This window comes from Pezoporus wallicus, unplaced genomic scaffold (assembly GCF_028554395.1).
Source record: "Pezoporus wallicus isolate ANWC-B61680 ecotype Strahan unplaced genomic scaffold, APGP_CSIRO_Pwel_v1 scaffold_8004, whole genome shotgun sequence".
In the NCBI taxonomy this organism is placed as follows: domain Eukaryota; kingdom Metazoa; phylum Chordata; class Aves; order Psittaciformes; family Psittacidae; genus Pezoporus; species Pezoporus wallicus.
The window spans coordinates 206128-221205 of record NW_026639346.1 but is presented as its reverse complement, the minus strand read 5'-3'; the positions used below and the strand labels follow the sequence as shown (position 1 = coordinate 221205).

The following is a 15078-nucleotide window of genomic DNA, read 5'->3' as shown; positions in this document are numbered from 1 at the left end:
TGAAGTATATGTCCTCCAGCAGTTGGCGTTCTGCCATCAGAAAACAGAAATCTGCCAGAAACCCTGAATCATGCAGTCTAGTAACTTGACATAAATACGATTGTTCACACCTAGTTTAGGAAGAATTTGTTTTGTCAGGTTATTTGGCAGGAGCAGCTCTAGTACTAATGAATGTGGATAATTGCCTCGGAGCAGGAAGGCAGAGTTTTGCCTTCTGTTGATGAATTTTGAATTATGCTGGTGGTTTTTATGGAGACAAGTACTTCTTAAAAATCTTCTACCTTCCCAGTTCTCCATATATGCACTTTTAAGTGTTTCCAAGTGATAAATATGTGTCTCCCTGTCCTACAGTGTGTCCCTCTTTTGCCTTGCCAGCATTTCTTTCTTCTGCACAGGTACCCATCACCCTTTTCTAACTATTTGAGTAATATAAGGACACTAATGCAGATCATTTATTATCAGGTAATACTTAATGGGTTGTTTATGGTTCTATTTCAGACATAAAGGCTTGAAAATGTACCTATCTTCTCCACCTGTAACAACTGATGTAATAAAAGGTGATACTGCTCCTTACACAGCTTGTTCTACTTGTGTCCTGTACTTTCAGGACTAGTAAAACAGTACTTCTCTTAGCATTAGTACTCTGCTGCTTTATGCTATTGCTTTGTAGAGGCATTATAAACTACATGATACTGATTGTAAGCCTATAGCTCTCAACAGCTGCATGAGTTCTTAAGAAACAAAATTTAAAAGTAATTGAAAACTGTTCTGGTTGCCTTTACTAAGTGTCATGTTACAGTTTTTTGAAGGTGTACTAATGGAAAGTATGTGCAGAAGATGTAAATCATTATAGCTATTCAGCTACTGTAGCAGTTCTTGGTTATAGCTCTAGATGGTTTTGCTTAATCCCACATACAACAGCAAGGTGTCATTACAGAACACTTTTATAAGATACAGGTAATGGTTTCTGTACCTGATTGTGATAATCTGCCCAAAGTTCAGATCAAAGTTGTTAACCTGTGCAATGAAAATTGCAGCCAAAGCCTCATATAAAGCAGTTCCATCCATATTAATTGTAGCACCAACTGGGAGTACAAATCTTGTAACTCGTTTGTCCACTCCATTTATTTCTTCTAGACACTTGAATGTAACAGGTAGTGTGGCAGAACTAAAACAAAAAGAAAGAAGTTAATATACGATACAAATTCTACAAAAAGGGAATGAAAAGAGTGCCACATACTGTGATGACAAGAGAGATTGTTCTGTATGTCTTAGTTTTTATGTGATCTGGCAGAATATTTTTCTAAAAATGCAAAGGCCTTTAAACACTTCAAATGATGGAGATTCTCCTGATGCTCTTGGAATTTTTTCCAGTGGTTAATTACTGTCACTCTCTGTGCAACACCTAGTCTGAATGTGCCTAATTTCAATAATTTGTCATGAGATTCTACTGCCAGGCAGAAGAATCCTATTTCTCATTTTTCGTGTCATGGAGTTATTACTGAATCATCCCTAAGCATTGTTTTCCCTAAGTTATACAAATTGAGCTATTGAAGCCTTCAGTAAACAGCATATATTCTCTTATTTATTTGCTAGTTCCCCTGGAAAGGGTATTTGATGGACAGTTGCATTATTTCATCACTTGTGGGTTAACACCAGTAGGCAGCAAAGCACCACGTAGCAACTTACTTACATATCCTTATACCATGAGTGAAAGGGGCAAAGAGGAAAGGAACACTAAAAATAAGCAGATGCAGGGGTTGAGGTTTGTGGGGGAAAAATAAAACATTTAATAAGTGAATGATAAATGGAAGAAAAGAGAAAAAAACAAAATAGAACAAGTGATGCAAAGGCAATCACTTACAGCCTCCCACAGACAGACCAATGCCAGGTCAGTTCCCTAGTAAAACATGGCTAGCCTGCCTAAAATCACCTCTTTTGCCTTTTGATTGCTGAGCATGCTGTATATGGCATGGAATCTTCCTGGTTGTGTGCCCTCTCAATCTATGGCACACTTCTCAATCTACTCACTGAAGGGTTGAATGAGAAATAGAGAAGGCCCCAATAATGTGTAAATACTGTTCAGCAATAGCTAGAAAATCAGTATGTGATCAATGTTGTTTTGGTCACATGCCATTACAAACTACCTGAAAATCTTAAAACATCAAGACTAAAGCACAAGGATTCCAGCCATACAGTTGGCATCACCAAACAGACTAATGTAATCTCTGCTTAGTGATTTTTATAGAAAATCGAGTTCAAGTCAGTATAATGAAAACAATTATCTCTATTGGAGAGCAGCAGAACAGAAATAAAGTGCCCAAGTGAAACCTTGAATAACCAATTACAATGAACAATTGTTAAATCAGTAATATTATAAAAAACGTATGGCCTTAAAATACTCTATTTTACCTGGAAGATGTTCCCAAAGCTGTGACTAACGCCTGGATTAAGCCTCCAATAAATACCCAAGGGTTCTTACGAGTGATCAGGAAGTAGAGAAGAGGTAGGACAATGACAGCATGAATTAGTAAACCAATGATAACTGTTACGGTATACATGGCAAGCTGACCACCAATCACACCCATATCTTCCATCTCAACAATTTTTCCAGCAATCAAGAAGAGGATTCCAAGTGGTGCATACCTTCAAATAGGAAACAAAATCAGTATTGTACTAAAAGTAGAAATTCACTCCCCCATAAAGACTTTTTATTTTTATACCCAAGCATGATCATAGGATTTCAGTTAGGATGTCTGTAATCATTCAGAAGCATTTCAAGAGTTTAACTTCTCACAGTTCAACCTGGATTAAACCACAGTGGTAAATGTTTCTGATAGGCTCCACTGGATTCAGGATCTGATAAGGATTTCAAGATGCATGGCATGCCTATCAGACATGTAGGGAGATTGGGTCCCTTTGGAATTCAAATGTAATTTAAAAGCTAGTTTAGCCAATTCTGTTATAATTCTGTTTGTATGAATGAAAGCTCAATAGACATACTTGTAGACTAGGCCATGCACCTAGTTCAGTCCTCTCACCAGTGCTGTTTCCCATGTTGGGAAAACATCTGATAATTTCAGGCTGCTTCTGGCCATACCCCATTTTATACAGTGGGGCACTTGATAAATACATAAGTGTGAAACCATCTGTATGACAGATTTTAGCTGCATTGCAGGACAGCAACCAATGTGGTATGATCTATTGTCTCCTACGGGTAAGCACAACTATAGATGAAGAAAGAGATAGCGCTGAGCATAAAATCCTAATGTAATTCTTCTCCAGCTGGACATTTGGTACAGCTTTATATCTATAAATGTCCACTTGTCTATTCATACTAAGTTACCACAGAACAAAATTCACCCAGCATATCTCTATTGCATTTTTAACTCATCAAATCCATGTAAAAAATTCTCAGAAGTAACACTGCTCTCTAATCAACCTACTGTCTGACAAATAATGCTTCTTCGTCCCTGAAAAGACTTCATACCTAATAAGGCTAAAGGTATTGAGTTTATTTACCTATTGAACACAATAAAGGAAGTTATATGTATGTTTAAGCAGTGTAGCTACAATGCAAGGACATACGTATACACTACCCAACTGCAGGAACCAGTTATGTTGGAAACTAATGATAACAAGGTCTTGCTGTGTAGAAATAAGATTATGGGAGAGATTTGCCGGTTTCCTTTGGTAGAGTCAGATTAGGATATTAGAAAACTTTGACAGCATACTGCCGTGATTGCTATCTTTATGAAGACATAGAATGGCTCAGTATAAGTTTAGCAAGTTCTGCCACAGACCCTGATTTTTCTTATGTCTAAAGCTAAATACAATGAAAGAGTAGAGCGTTGAACAAAATGCCAACGCTTTGTTGTGTGTCAACAAAATTGTTGACATATAGAATTACAGTTCTTGGGTTCATGTATGAAAAAAAGCTTGAGGTAGTTAAGATCTTATTGTCTGATTTCCTGCCAAACAGACTGTTGCTATCCAGTACCTGACTGTGATGAAAAAGCGTTGTTAATAACTTAAAATGGAATTTATCAAAGAGGCACTTACCACATGATTAGAGCTACCAATCTCATGATTGCCTCATTAAGGCTATCAAAGAAGTCTTTCAGTGCTTGACCTTGCTCCCTCATGCTTCCAATCACCAGGCCAAAGCTTATTGAGAAAACCACCAAGCCAAGGGCATTCACTCCATTTACAGAACCTGGAACAGGAACTATTTCCTCTTTCAGCTGGGTGAGGGTTTCCATTGCTTCTGACACATTGCTTATTATGGAAGCCACTGTGGAAGTGTCATTGGATGGAATACCTACTTTAAACATTCTCTTTTCATAGTTAGTTTTGAACTGTTAAAACAAAAATAAAAGAAAGACAGGAATTCTGTGAATCATAGCAAACAAAGGAAAAAATCATACATTAAATTATTACTTACTACTGTAGAACATTTGAGCTATTTGTGTAATATTTGTTAGTAAAATGTACTGCAAAGAAAACCTGACTTTCCTGAAAGCAAAAAAAAAAAATCCATGTTAACTTCAAGAGCTAAATCTTCACCTTCAGTTTCCATAACTCATTTTCTCATGAGTATGTCAAAATTGAAGATTCAGATTTTTTTGTGCTCATGAGTTTTGTGATGAAAGTATTGCTTCTTAATTTGCATTTTTATAAATTGGTATTTTTCCCAACAACGTATTTGCATCTATTAAATAAAGGAGTCTTTTTTTGGCTAGTTAGAATATTTTATATGCTCTGGAGTTTACTTATATTTTCCTCTTTTTTGAATTATAAAAAAATTAGATTGAAAGTAACTCAAATATAATATACCTCTAATTTCCTTTGCTATGGCAAAGCCATTAGTTTTCTATGATTTGCAGTAACAAATCATCACTTTTCTTAACTAAGAATGGGTTCTACCTTAAATGGTTCTATTATGGAGTGGGTAAATCAACTTCAAAATCTCCATATGCTCCTAAACATCTACTCTGAAAAACAGTCCTTCACCACCAATGCTTTTCTAAAGAGAAATGTTCATTTTCAATATTTCCATCTCAGCTCAAAAAGCCCTGCAGCCTGTCCTGAATAAATTCTATTGAACCCAAGGAATACTAAGTATCATTAGTAAAATGTTTCTAATGTATCTCAGGATACTAAACGCCCTATTAAAGCAATGGGATGCTGGTGTCAAGGTAATTCAGCAACTTTGGATTTTTATTCCTCTGGGCCTGCTGACAAAAGACAAATATTAAGTCCAGGAGCTGTGGTATTATTAGTAATATCTAGAGACTGTTGCACACTGCAGTAGTATTTGAGTGACATAGAGTACTTATGACCAAAATGAGAAACCCAAATATCAGCATCTATCAACCTGATGTAATTTTCTGTTATTTTTCACACCTGAATAGTGTTATGCACTCCTTCCACATATTTGGCATATCCAAAAGCTTGAAGTCTTTCAAACTTTCAACTAAAACTTGTTTACAGAAGATTTATGGGAAGTTTCTGAATAAGATGTAGAAGAACAAATATCTATGGAGGTTGGATATTCTTGAGTTTTAAATTAAATTTGCTAAAACGCTTCAAGATTTGGTCTGTGGTTAGAGGAGACTGCTGAGCTGCTCGATCAGTTGGCTGACACAGAAAGGCCCAGTTCCACTCCCTTACCCACTCATATCCAATCTGTGATGATTTCCCCTCTGTGTCACCTTTTGTCAGTGCCTCTTTCTGTGAGGCAATAGAGTTATTACAGTGGAAATGGAAATTTTCTAGAAGTTCACACTAAAGGGTATTCAATTCAGTCCTGACAGCAATGTTAAAATACTGCCTAACACTGTACATTCAACACTTCCAATTCTTCTAATTTCTGTTACTGTTTTTCAGTAGAAAAAAAAAAGTCAGGTAAAAATTCCTTAAGGTGAGTATCTGATGGTTGGAATTATGCTGGACTTGGGGAATGCAGGTTAGACTAGCGTAAAAAAGCAAGACTGGAATTAAAGCCTAATTTCCTACTGAATTTCCTATTTATTTCCTAATTCCCCTAGCACATCATAACTGACATTGTCCTGATTTTCCTCCATTACCCTCAGGTCCTTCTTTCATTCCTGCCTATTTGACTAGGTCAAAAGAAACACGTGATGGGCTGTTGGTGTTAGATGACACATCTAACTGCTGCCTGGCTGGTTAGCTGCTGCCTGTTGGAACAGGCCATGAGCTAAGAAGTCAGGGGTGTCCTTCTTTCAGTTGGCAGAAAAGCCTTGATTTATCTGAGAGTTGCCCCTCTCATATCAAATTGGCTGGAATTAGCCTTTGGCTCAGAAGTTATGACAGGGTACTAGAGAACAGTTTGGACAGCTACAGGGGAGAAAGCACAGTCAGTGAAGTTCCTTACCTTTAAAAACCCCAGTTAGAAATCATTTGAGATTGTAAAAAGCATACATCTTCTTTTTAGTGCTGATTCTGGAATTCTGGCCCTGCACGAAGATGCTTTTAATTCTTTATTTGTTAGGTCTCCTTATAATATAGATTTTAGGAGCTCACTTAGCAAAGTCCATTTCAGCTAGTAGGTGGATAGACACATATGCAGATCTTATCTGTTGACTCACCCTGCTGGTCAGACTTAAGTATTCAGACACTTTGGAATGGAGAGCCACCCTGCAGGATGACCTGTATAGTCTGGAAGAGCGAGGTAACAAGAATCTTATAAAGTCAGTAAGCACACGTGTAAGGTCTTACATCTCGCTAAACACAGTCCAAGAGTGAAGCACAGGCTGGGATCTACCCAGCTAGGGAGCAGCTCTGTGGGGTCCTGGTGAACAGCAAGCTCAGTAAGAGTGAACAGTATGATGCCGCTGCAGCAAAGAAAGCCAAAAGGATGCTGGGTTGCATCAACAAAGGCATCATCAACAGAGATAAAGAAGTCATCATCCCACTCTACTCACCACTTGTGAGGCCACACCTGGATTACTGTATTCAGTTTTAGTCCCAATTGCACAAAACAGATGTGGACAGGCTAGAAAGGGTCCAAAGAAAGGCCACAAAGATGACCAAAGGACTGGGCAGCCTTTGGTGTGAGGAAAGGCTGAGAGAGCTGGGCTTGTTCAGCACCGGGAAAAGAAAGCTCAGGGAGAACTTACCACCATGATCCAGTATTTAAAGGATGCCAAAAAAGAAGATGGAGACTCCCCTTTTTCAAGGAGTCACATGGAAAAGCAGAGGGGTAAGGGATACAAGTTAATCCTGGGAAGATTCTAATAGGACACAAGTGGATTTTTTTTCATGATGAGGACAATCAGCCATTGGAATAACCTCCCTGGGGAAGTGGTGGACTCCCCAGCATGAAGCGCTTTCAAGATTTAGCTGACAGGGTGTTAGGACATCTAGTCTAGACCATGCTTTTGCCAGGAAAGGTTGGACTAGATGATCCTTGCTATCCCTTCCAGCTTGGTGTTCTGTTATTGCTAAATGAGGTTAAAGATAACTCTCTGTATGTGTCTGTCTTCTTATGCCCAATGTAGTCAATCGAATGTCATGAGAAGTTTCCTGGTGAAGCAAAGGAATTTAAGTAAAGCCAAATATGGAAAATGCAAAGGAGATATCTACTAAGGAAAAGGTGTAGGTTAAGCTTTATTCCTGTTAGTGTTTTTTCAGATGACACTGAAGCCTACATACAAGATTGCTTGATCACCACAAAAGGAATGGTGAAAGCCAACATTTTATAGGAAGTGACAATGAAAGACCACCTTCAAGATGATAGAAAATTACAAAGGTTTTGAAATAGATGAGGTAATAGCAGAGTTGACTATTGCTGCTCTGCAGAGAAACTGCCAATAAGAGATTATTTTATGAGCTTTTATGAGATTCCTACTTTCAGTCAGATCTCTATCTTGGTGGGTATCAGGAAAGAATACTTAATTAAAATAGCTTAGAAGAAATGCAATTATCAGATGGAACTTTACAGTTCTTTAAGCTTCAGCTGACATCAAATTCCACATATTCACAACAGAATGACCCTCCCCAGATTGTTAGACTTGATCTTGTTTCTCTTGATGTCCCAAGTTTACTTGTGTTTCTTTTGTATTTTGATATGTCTCCAGAGCACAGCACAAAGAAGAAGCAGTTAAAAAGCACTATCTGCTAACAAGCAGGTTGGTTGTAACTGCTTAGCCCCAGGCTAGATACCATTTTTGAAATTAGGGAAGAAAGAGAAATTAAGAGATAATGGCCAGAGCTGAAAGATAAATCCAAAGATTTATTTAGATATCCCTAAACTGGGCACGGATACAGTGGTATAGATAATATTTTTAGCAAAATAATCTAGTTTTAGGTAAGTGTGCAACATCTACCTGCATTTGGTCTTTTCAGACTGTCCTGCTACTGATAAAAGATTTTTATCAGTATGATCAGTGCATGGCAAAGGCAGCAACATACGTCATACAGAAAAAGCAGCATCAGAGAGTATGTTGTTTGGATTAATGATCTGCTGTTTCCAACAGTCTCTATCTGTCACTGATTTAATTGGATGAGGTCCTGATGGAGACAGGGTGCCAACAGGACTCTGGTCTTTCACAGGGACAGAGGGAGTAACTACTGAAGAACAGAGTGAAGCTATAGCCCAGCATTTTCCAAATTATTCTCTTAACTTGATCTGGTAGACAAGGATGGCTCTTTGTACTTTCCTGGGGCATGAAGCTGAATATACCAGCTAAACCTGAAATGGTTCTGCCAGTTCTTAGTTGAAAGGTTTGAATGAAAGGATTCCCTCAAGCTTTTTTGTAGGCTTCTCTTTCTCGCCTACTGGGACTCCTCCTGGCTTCTGGGATCCATAATGAGGAGTCCTTTTATGAGGATATAGGCTATTTTGTTGCACCACACTTCCTGTTGCTCGGGAAGAAACTGGAAAGAAGAAAGAAGAGGAGAAGAAGCAAGAACGGCAGCTTTACCTCACAGGCTTACTGGGAAAGAAAAACAGAAAAGTGAATCCAAAGGACCAGAAGATTGAATGAGGAGCCGTAGAAAACTTAGGAAGCTCCTTCTGAAATAAGCCCTAAGGTCTCAATCTTCCTTCATGACTCTTCTTCTCCCAGCAGCAATCCTACAAAAGCTTTCTCAATTCCATCTAGAAGCCCTGCCCAGGTTGGCTACCCTCTTCACACAACTCTATTTAGTTTTGCAGGACAGCAATTCCACATACAGAAAATCAAATTTTCTTCTCTGAAATTAGCTATGTAAAAGGCAAGTACAATTTTCCATGTCTTGGTGTTACTCTGAGGCTAAAAACTTTCGAAAGCATAGCTAGTTCTCTGTGTTAATGGAGGTGCTTTGGGAAGTGCTTGCTATTGAAGGGGAAAGTAACAGGGTCAAACCTTGCATTGAGGACTAATACAGTAACTAGAGGACTTGTCTGCTGGCCATAGTTAGAAAGAAAAACCTTCCAGTGGGTTCCAAATCAGATCTCTGTCAGGAAAGAAACCTGCCTAGCGATGCTGTAAGACAGAATGTGAGCACCTAATATATCAAAAGCTGTGTTTTGAATGCAGAGTGCATGTGCCAGTGATGGTTTCCACTTGTGCAAAACTGGATCAGTATTACACCTTTGAGTGTGTATGACTTTGAGCAGTCTCGTGTTGTGTTTGGGCCAGCAAACACAAATATTGTTACAGAACCAAATTATTGCCAGATGGATCATCCTTCTTCATAAATATTCTCAGAAACATATGAAAAACCTGATGTAAACTTTTGAAAAGAAAGTTGATTCAGATGTACAAAGTCACCTGGATCTTACACATACTTGTTTCTCATGCAAAACACTTATAATTCAATAAATCTGCTACAACAAAATAATTATCCCTAATAAAAATACCCTAAAAATCTAGGGTTTGGTACCTGATTGAAAATGCGATAATATCAGTATGACAGATTGAAAATGCAATAGTATCAGTATGACAGATTTAAAATCCTGCTTCAATAAGCAGATCTGCTGATGAAATTCAGAAAAAACATTCATTAAATATTTCCAGGTTTGTGAACCATTTTTTGGAAATCCCTTTAAGCTGTAAAATACATTGGAAATGCAATACACTTAACGTAAGCAGAACTTATAGAACATTTTTAATTAAGAACATATATTTAGGATAGCTAGTCACTGAGTCAAGTTTCGTGTTGCTAAAGGATATTTTATCAAAAGAATTTTTCAAGCTGTATCTTGAAACTGATAAGGTAGTTTGTCCCCATGACTCCTAATTGAAGATTTTTCCAGGACCTCACATTTTAGGTAACGCAGGTTAAAAAACTTCCTAATTCCCACTTTAAATTCAGTCATAGTAATTTCCAGTTCTTCTTGTGTAAACTTTTTTCTTTATCTTATACAGCTCTGTTCCCAGTTTGTTTTTTGTACCTGAATACTTTTTAAATCAACCTTCTTTTTGCTTTATACACTGTGTTCTTAATCCTAGCAACTTCTTTCTCCATTATACTTATTTTGCATGAATCCCCCTATGAATGTAATGACATGAATATACTTAGTATTCCAGAGAGTCACATTCCTCTGGTTTATTTTCTCTCTTGGAGTTATGTCAGTAATATATACTACAGCTCAATTAGAAATGTTTATTTTGTTTTTTTTCTAATGATGACTTCCCATCTCAAAGCAGAAATTACTTTTAATTTCTAAATATTTATGTCCATGTGCTGAAGGAGATAACTAAAAATGCCAATGTTTGCAAGAGCCAATTCACTTTGTTGTTGTGACTTCATAGTATTACAGTATGCAAAGGACATACCAACTTTGGCATTTGTTAGATATTTTGATACAAAATGCTTGGACTTTCTTGTCCGTAAATCTCATAGTGTGCATCCTATGGCAATGTAATTAAAAAAAAATTACCAAGTGAGGGGCACCCAGTCCTTCAGTTACTTCCATTGCTAACTCCTCAGATTTTACAATTCTCACAATAATCTTATCCTCTGCTCAACTACTTCCTTCATATTAAAAAAAGGAAAGAAGAAAATGAGCAGTCCTGCGGAAGAAAGATGGAAGGTTATTCTGGTACAATCTACGTTTCAGCAACTTGCGTTATTCTTTATCTTTTTTTCATGTATTTTTGATTTTCATTTATTATGAAGTCTTTACTCCTCTGCTTATATTCTTCAGCACACCCAATACCAGGCTAATGGGTCATTAAATCAATTCCCAAATCTTTTTGAAATTAGAATTTGAAAGGCAATATGATTGCTTTTACCACTTATAAATAATAACTTCCCAAACTGAGAGATCTATTAAAAATACTTGCTGTTAAATCTGTAACTTTACGCCCTAATTATTTCATTATTTTGAGATAAAGATTATATTATTTTCTGACCTTATTACATTCAGTTTTTTAGATTTTGTTTCTAGTTTAGATACAGACTTTTGTATTTTTGTACTGCTCTTCTGGATCACTGTCCTGAGTTCATCCTCATCCTTACTGAAAACAGAGGCATAGCATTTGTTGATTTTGGACTAGATCTAGTTTATCTCTATCTTGAACAAATCTTTAATCTAGAAAGTCACTGCTTTTTTTTGGTTTCTGTTGATTTAACTAAAGAAAATGTTACTATTTCTTTTCAATTCTTCTGCAAGATGTAACTCAGCTGGACTTTGGGAAGTTTCTACTTTATCCCCTTGCTTCTTGACCTCCACATTTCAGGGTTTTTTATTGCTACAGCAATAACTGGTAAATAATATGAGTTTAAGGTTGTCTGCGGGGTCACTCAGATTATGGAAACACACATAGATTTTGCTGAATCTATAATGTCCTCCTTTTAAAAAAGGAATGCAACTACTTACTATTATTTTCTCTGTAGAACAGTTTATGTTAAGATCAAGCTAATAAAAAAGGAACATGGGAAGCAACATAAGAGCATTCCTATGCTCTTCTATCATAGGTGACAGGAAGTTCTCTAGTTTGATTTTATTATTGATAGTCACAAAATTGTTTCCTCTGGTTTGAACCAATGCACATTTCTCACCTGATGAACATCTTCCATTCTTTGTATAAAGGGTGCATATCTCTCGATTTAATGTAACACTGGTTTTGAAAAGTAAACTCTGCATTGACTTTAATGAAGCTTGCTGTAGACTTATTGACATTTTGAAAAAAATCTTACTTTATATTTGTTTGCCAAGTGTGTTTTCTTCACTTCTCATAGAAACCAAAGCACAGATTTAGTTGGTCTAATTTGGGGTTTTTTTTTGACAGCTGGCATCATACAGAAGATTTATTTCTGCTGTAAGTACAAGTATATGATCTTCCTAAAGAAAATGCTGTTATATTTCAATTTCTTACTTTGTTATGTTTTAGTTCAAAATAGCAATGCATTTTTACCTGTTTAAAGCAAGCTTCCACCAGATTTGGAGGGAACATATTTCTGTGAAAAAGAAAGAAAATAACATTAGAAGCAATAAAATTCTAGTAATATCTTAAGTAGGGAAACAGCTAATGAAAGAATTGACCAGGTAATTTTCAAAGGAGTCCTAAGACCAATATGTAGCTATGCATACAGTGAGCAGAGCTTTGCATATAGCATTGGCCTGGTTAGCTTTATCAGGACGAAATGTAGTAGGGCTGGATAGATCCTGGCAATGGCAATCTCTGAATCAAATATTGTATATCAGGTCTGGCTATGGAGAAAAATATTAGCTAAATTACCAAAAGTACAAAGCTCTGTGGGTCAGTGCTGACTTTAAATTTTGTATTTATTAATGCTTTTTGAATCCAGATTAGTAAGTAACATTTAATGCATTTCTACTTCTCACTTTTTGCAGTCACATAGCCTAGCACCTCATGACATTCATCACTTGATTTAGAGTCTTTCATGATTAAGAAATAAGTATTTCTGAAGTTTGAGCATTCTTTAATAATAAAACATACACATGTGTATGTGTGTTTGTACTTGTTACATATGGGGGTTTGTTTCTTTGCTTTCCAGAATGGTGACATTTCTGAGGGAATTAGAAGCAGCCCATCCAAATAAATCTTGAGGAATCTGAGTGCAAACCTCTTCATGGGTCTTTCTGAAGTCCCCCTTCCTGGCAGCATGACTCTTGGAGGCCTTTCTCCATGTCTCTGGCTTCTCCAAATGGGTTAGTGGAACACAAAATTTTGGTGGCTTTACCTGTGGAAAAGCTCCTGAGTTCAAAACCTCAGCTTCCCTACTCCCTGGAATACATCTATGACATATTAGCTCTATAAAAGAGGTATTGCAGAGTCTCTGAGCAAGGAGAAAACAATATTTTTTTATCTGTGCCCTTCTATTTCAAGCATTTACTTGCCTGCTCCTGGAATTTATTTCCCATATACAATTTAACAAGTTGAGTAGATGCACCCAGATTGGCGGCTACGATTCAAAATTAGGACGAATAGCTAAATCAGGGATTCAAGTGAAGTGAGAAAACTGTCAGAAGTTGGAAATAAGGAAAGCAGAGGAATCTGGTAATAAGGATTGTACTACGGAAGTGGGTGAAAAGACTCATGCAGATAGCAGAATAGAAATCTTTCTTTTGCATGTGAAAGAAAGTATTTTTGAATATTAAAAGCAGTTTCTTCTCTAGCAATGGCTTGATTCAAAAATAAATCCATGTATTCTTTTCCAGTGTTGCAGGGGTTAGTGATATTGGTATCACATAGTTGAAAGAAATTTGTCTAGCTTATGCAATTACTGTCTAAAATCTGCTACTTTTGTGTTTGTTTGAACCTAAATATTATTACTGTTGCTATTGGTACAGAAAATGTGCAATATCATAGCCATACCTGATTAAATCAAGAAAGGCATCTGCTGCTGTCACTTGCACAATTTTGCCTTCTCTGTGCATGTTTTCTTTAGTACCTTTCCCAGGGTGAATGATGACCACAATGATTATACCAATCAGTACAGCAATGATCGTAGTACTCATGTAGTAGACTACTGCTCGGACTCCCATCTTCCCTGATGCTTTACTATCCAGGGCAGCAATTCCTAGTAAATTTAAGCACAAGGACATTACCTCATACAGTTGTGAGTAAAGAGTATAAACTCAGCATGACGAAAGTAGTTTTGTGCAAAGAATTTTGATGACCATTACATTTGAAAAGGTAGGTAGGTCAGCCCTCTTCTGCAACTCATACTGCCCTATCTTGCCATCCCACTCCTAATGCTTGTTTTTATATGATGTTCTATTACAAGTGTTGCAGCTTCCCCTGCTTTGTTAACACTTCATAAAAGTAACGATTATTGGTCTGATGCAATATGGTACTGCATGCATTCCAGAGAGCCAATTTCTGGGTTTTGATTAGCATAGTTATTATAGTCCGAAAAATGTGACTTAGAAATGTGCTGCACCTAATCTGAAATAGTAGGAAATAAAACACAGTACTCTCCAGTAATCTTAATAATGTTTGCTACAATTAACGTGTACGAAGAGATTTCTTCAATCCGTAATGGAATGACCTCATTTCCTTCTGTCCCAAGCTATGGGAGTTTAAAACAGATTAACTGCTGTTAGCTTTTTTTTTTTTTCCAGAAAATCCTTACCATTGTATGAATAAGCATTTAGAGTCTTTTATAAGCTTTTCAAACCTTGCAACATTAATCCCAATTTTTGGCTTGTCTTAATGCATCTGATATAATGTGAATACTAGGGTGCTCACTATGGCATCTGCTAAAGCATTTGTTCATCAGACTTCACCGACAAGGCTGCAGTGTGTTTTTTAAATGAAGCTGCATTTCTACCAGGGAAAAAGCTCTGAATCTCTGAGAAGGAGTGTCTCATGAAGACTATCATAAATGGAAATGTTTTTTCTGTTTTTAGTGCTCTTCTCCTTAAAATGTCCCTTTGCTCCTCCTCCTTAAAATTTAAAATAGTCAATAACTTCCCCATACTTCATCTGGAGGGTTACACCATCTGTCTCAAAACAGTGCTGACGTTTCTTGTTGAAATCAAGCTTTCAAAGTGCAGAATGAAGAAAGAGGTCAAGGAAGGATCTCTTCACTTTATTAACTCCTCCTATGGACCCCCGCATGGCACTATCTAATCCAGATTTCTGCAGGCTGCCT

General features: G+C 37.0%; 1 protein-coding gene across 2 annotated transcripts in view; it reads right to left on the bottom strand.

Annotated features, from left to right (window-relative positions):
* Positions 1-15078, bottom strand: part of SLC1A3 (solute carrier family 1 member 3) — a 59888-nt gene that overhangs the window by 2196 nt on the left and 42614 nt on the right. For both annotated transcript variants that reach the window (XM_057414295.1, XM_057414296.1), the window contains exons 4-8: positions 13797-14001; positions 12372-12414; positions 4063-4358; positions 2413-2646; positions 974-1168 (exon numbers count right to left, since the gene is read on the bottom strand). In XM_057414295.1, coding sequence (XP_057270278.1) covers positions 974-1168; positions 2413-2646; positions 4063-4358; positions 12372-12414; positions 13797-14001 — 973 coding nt within the window. The remainder of the gene's footprint in view (positions 1-973; positions 1169-2412; positions 2647-4062; positions 4359-12371; positions 12415-13796; positions 14002-15078) is intronic.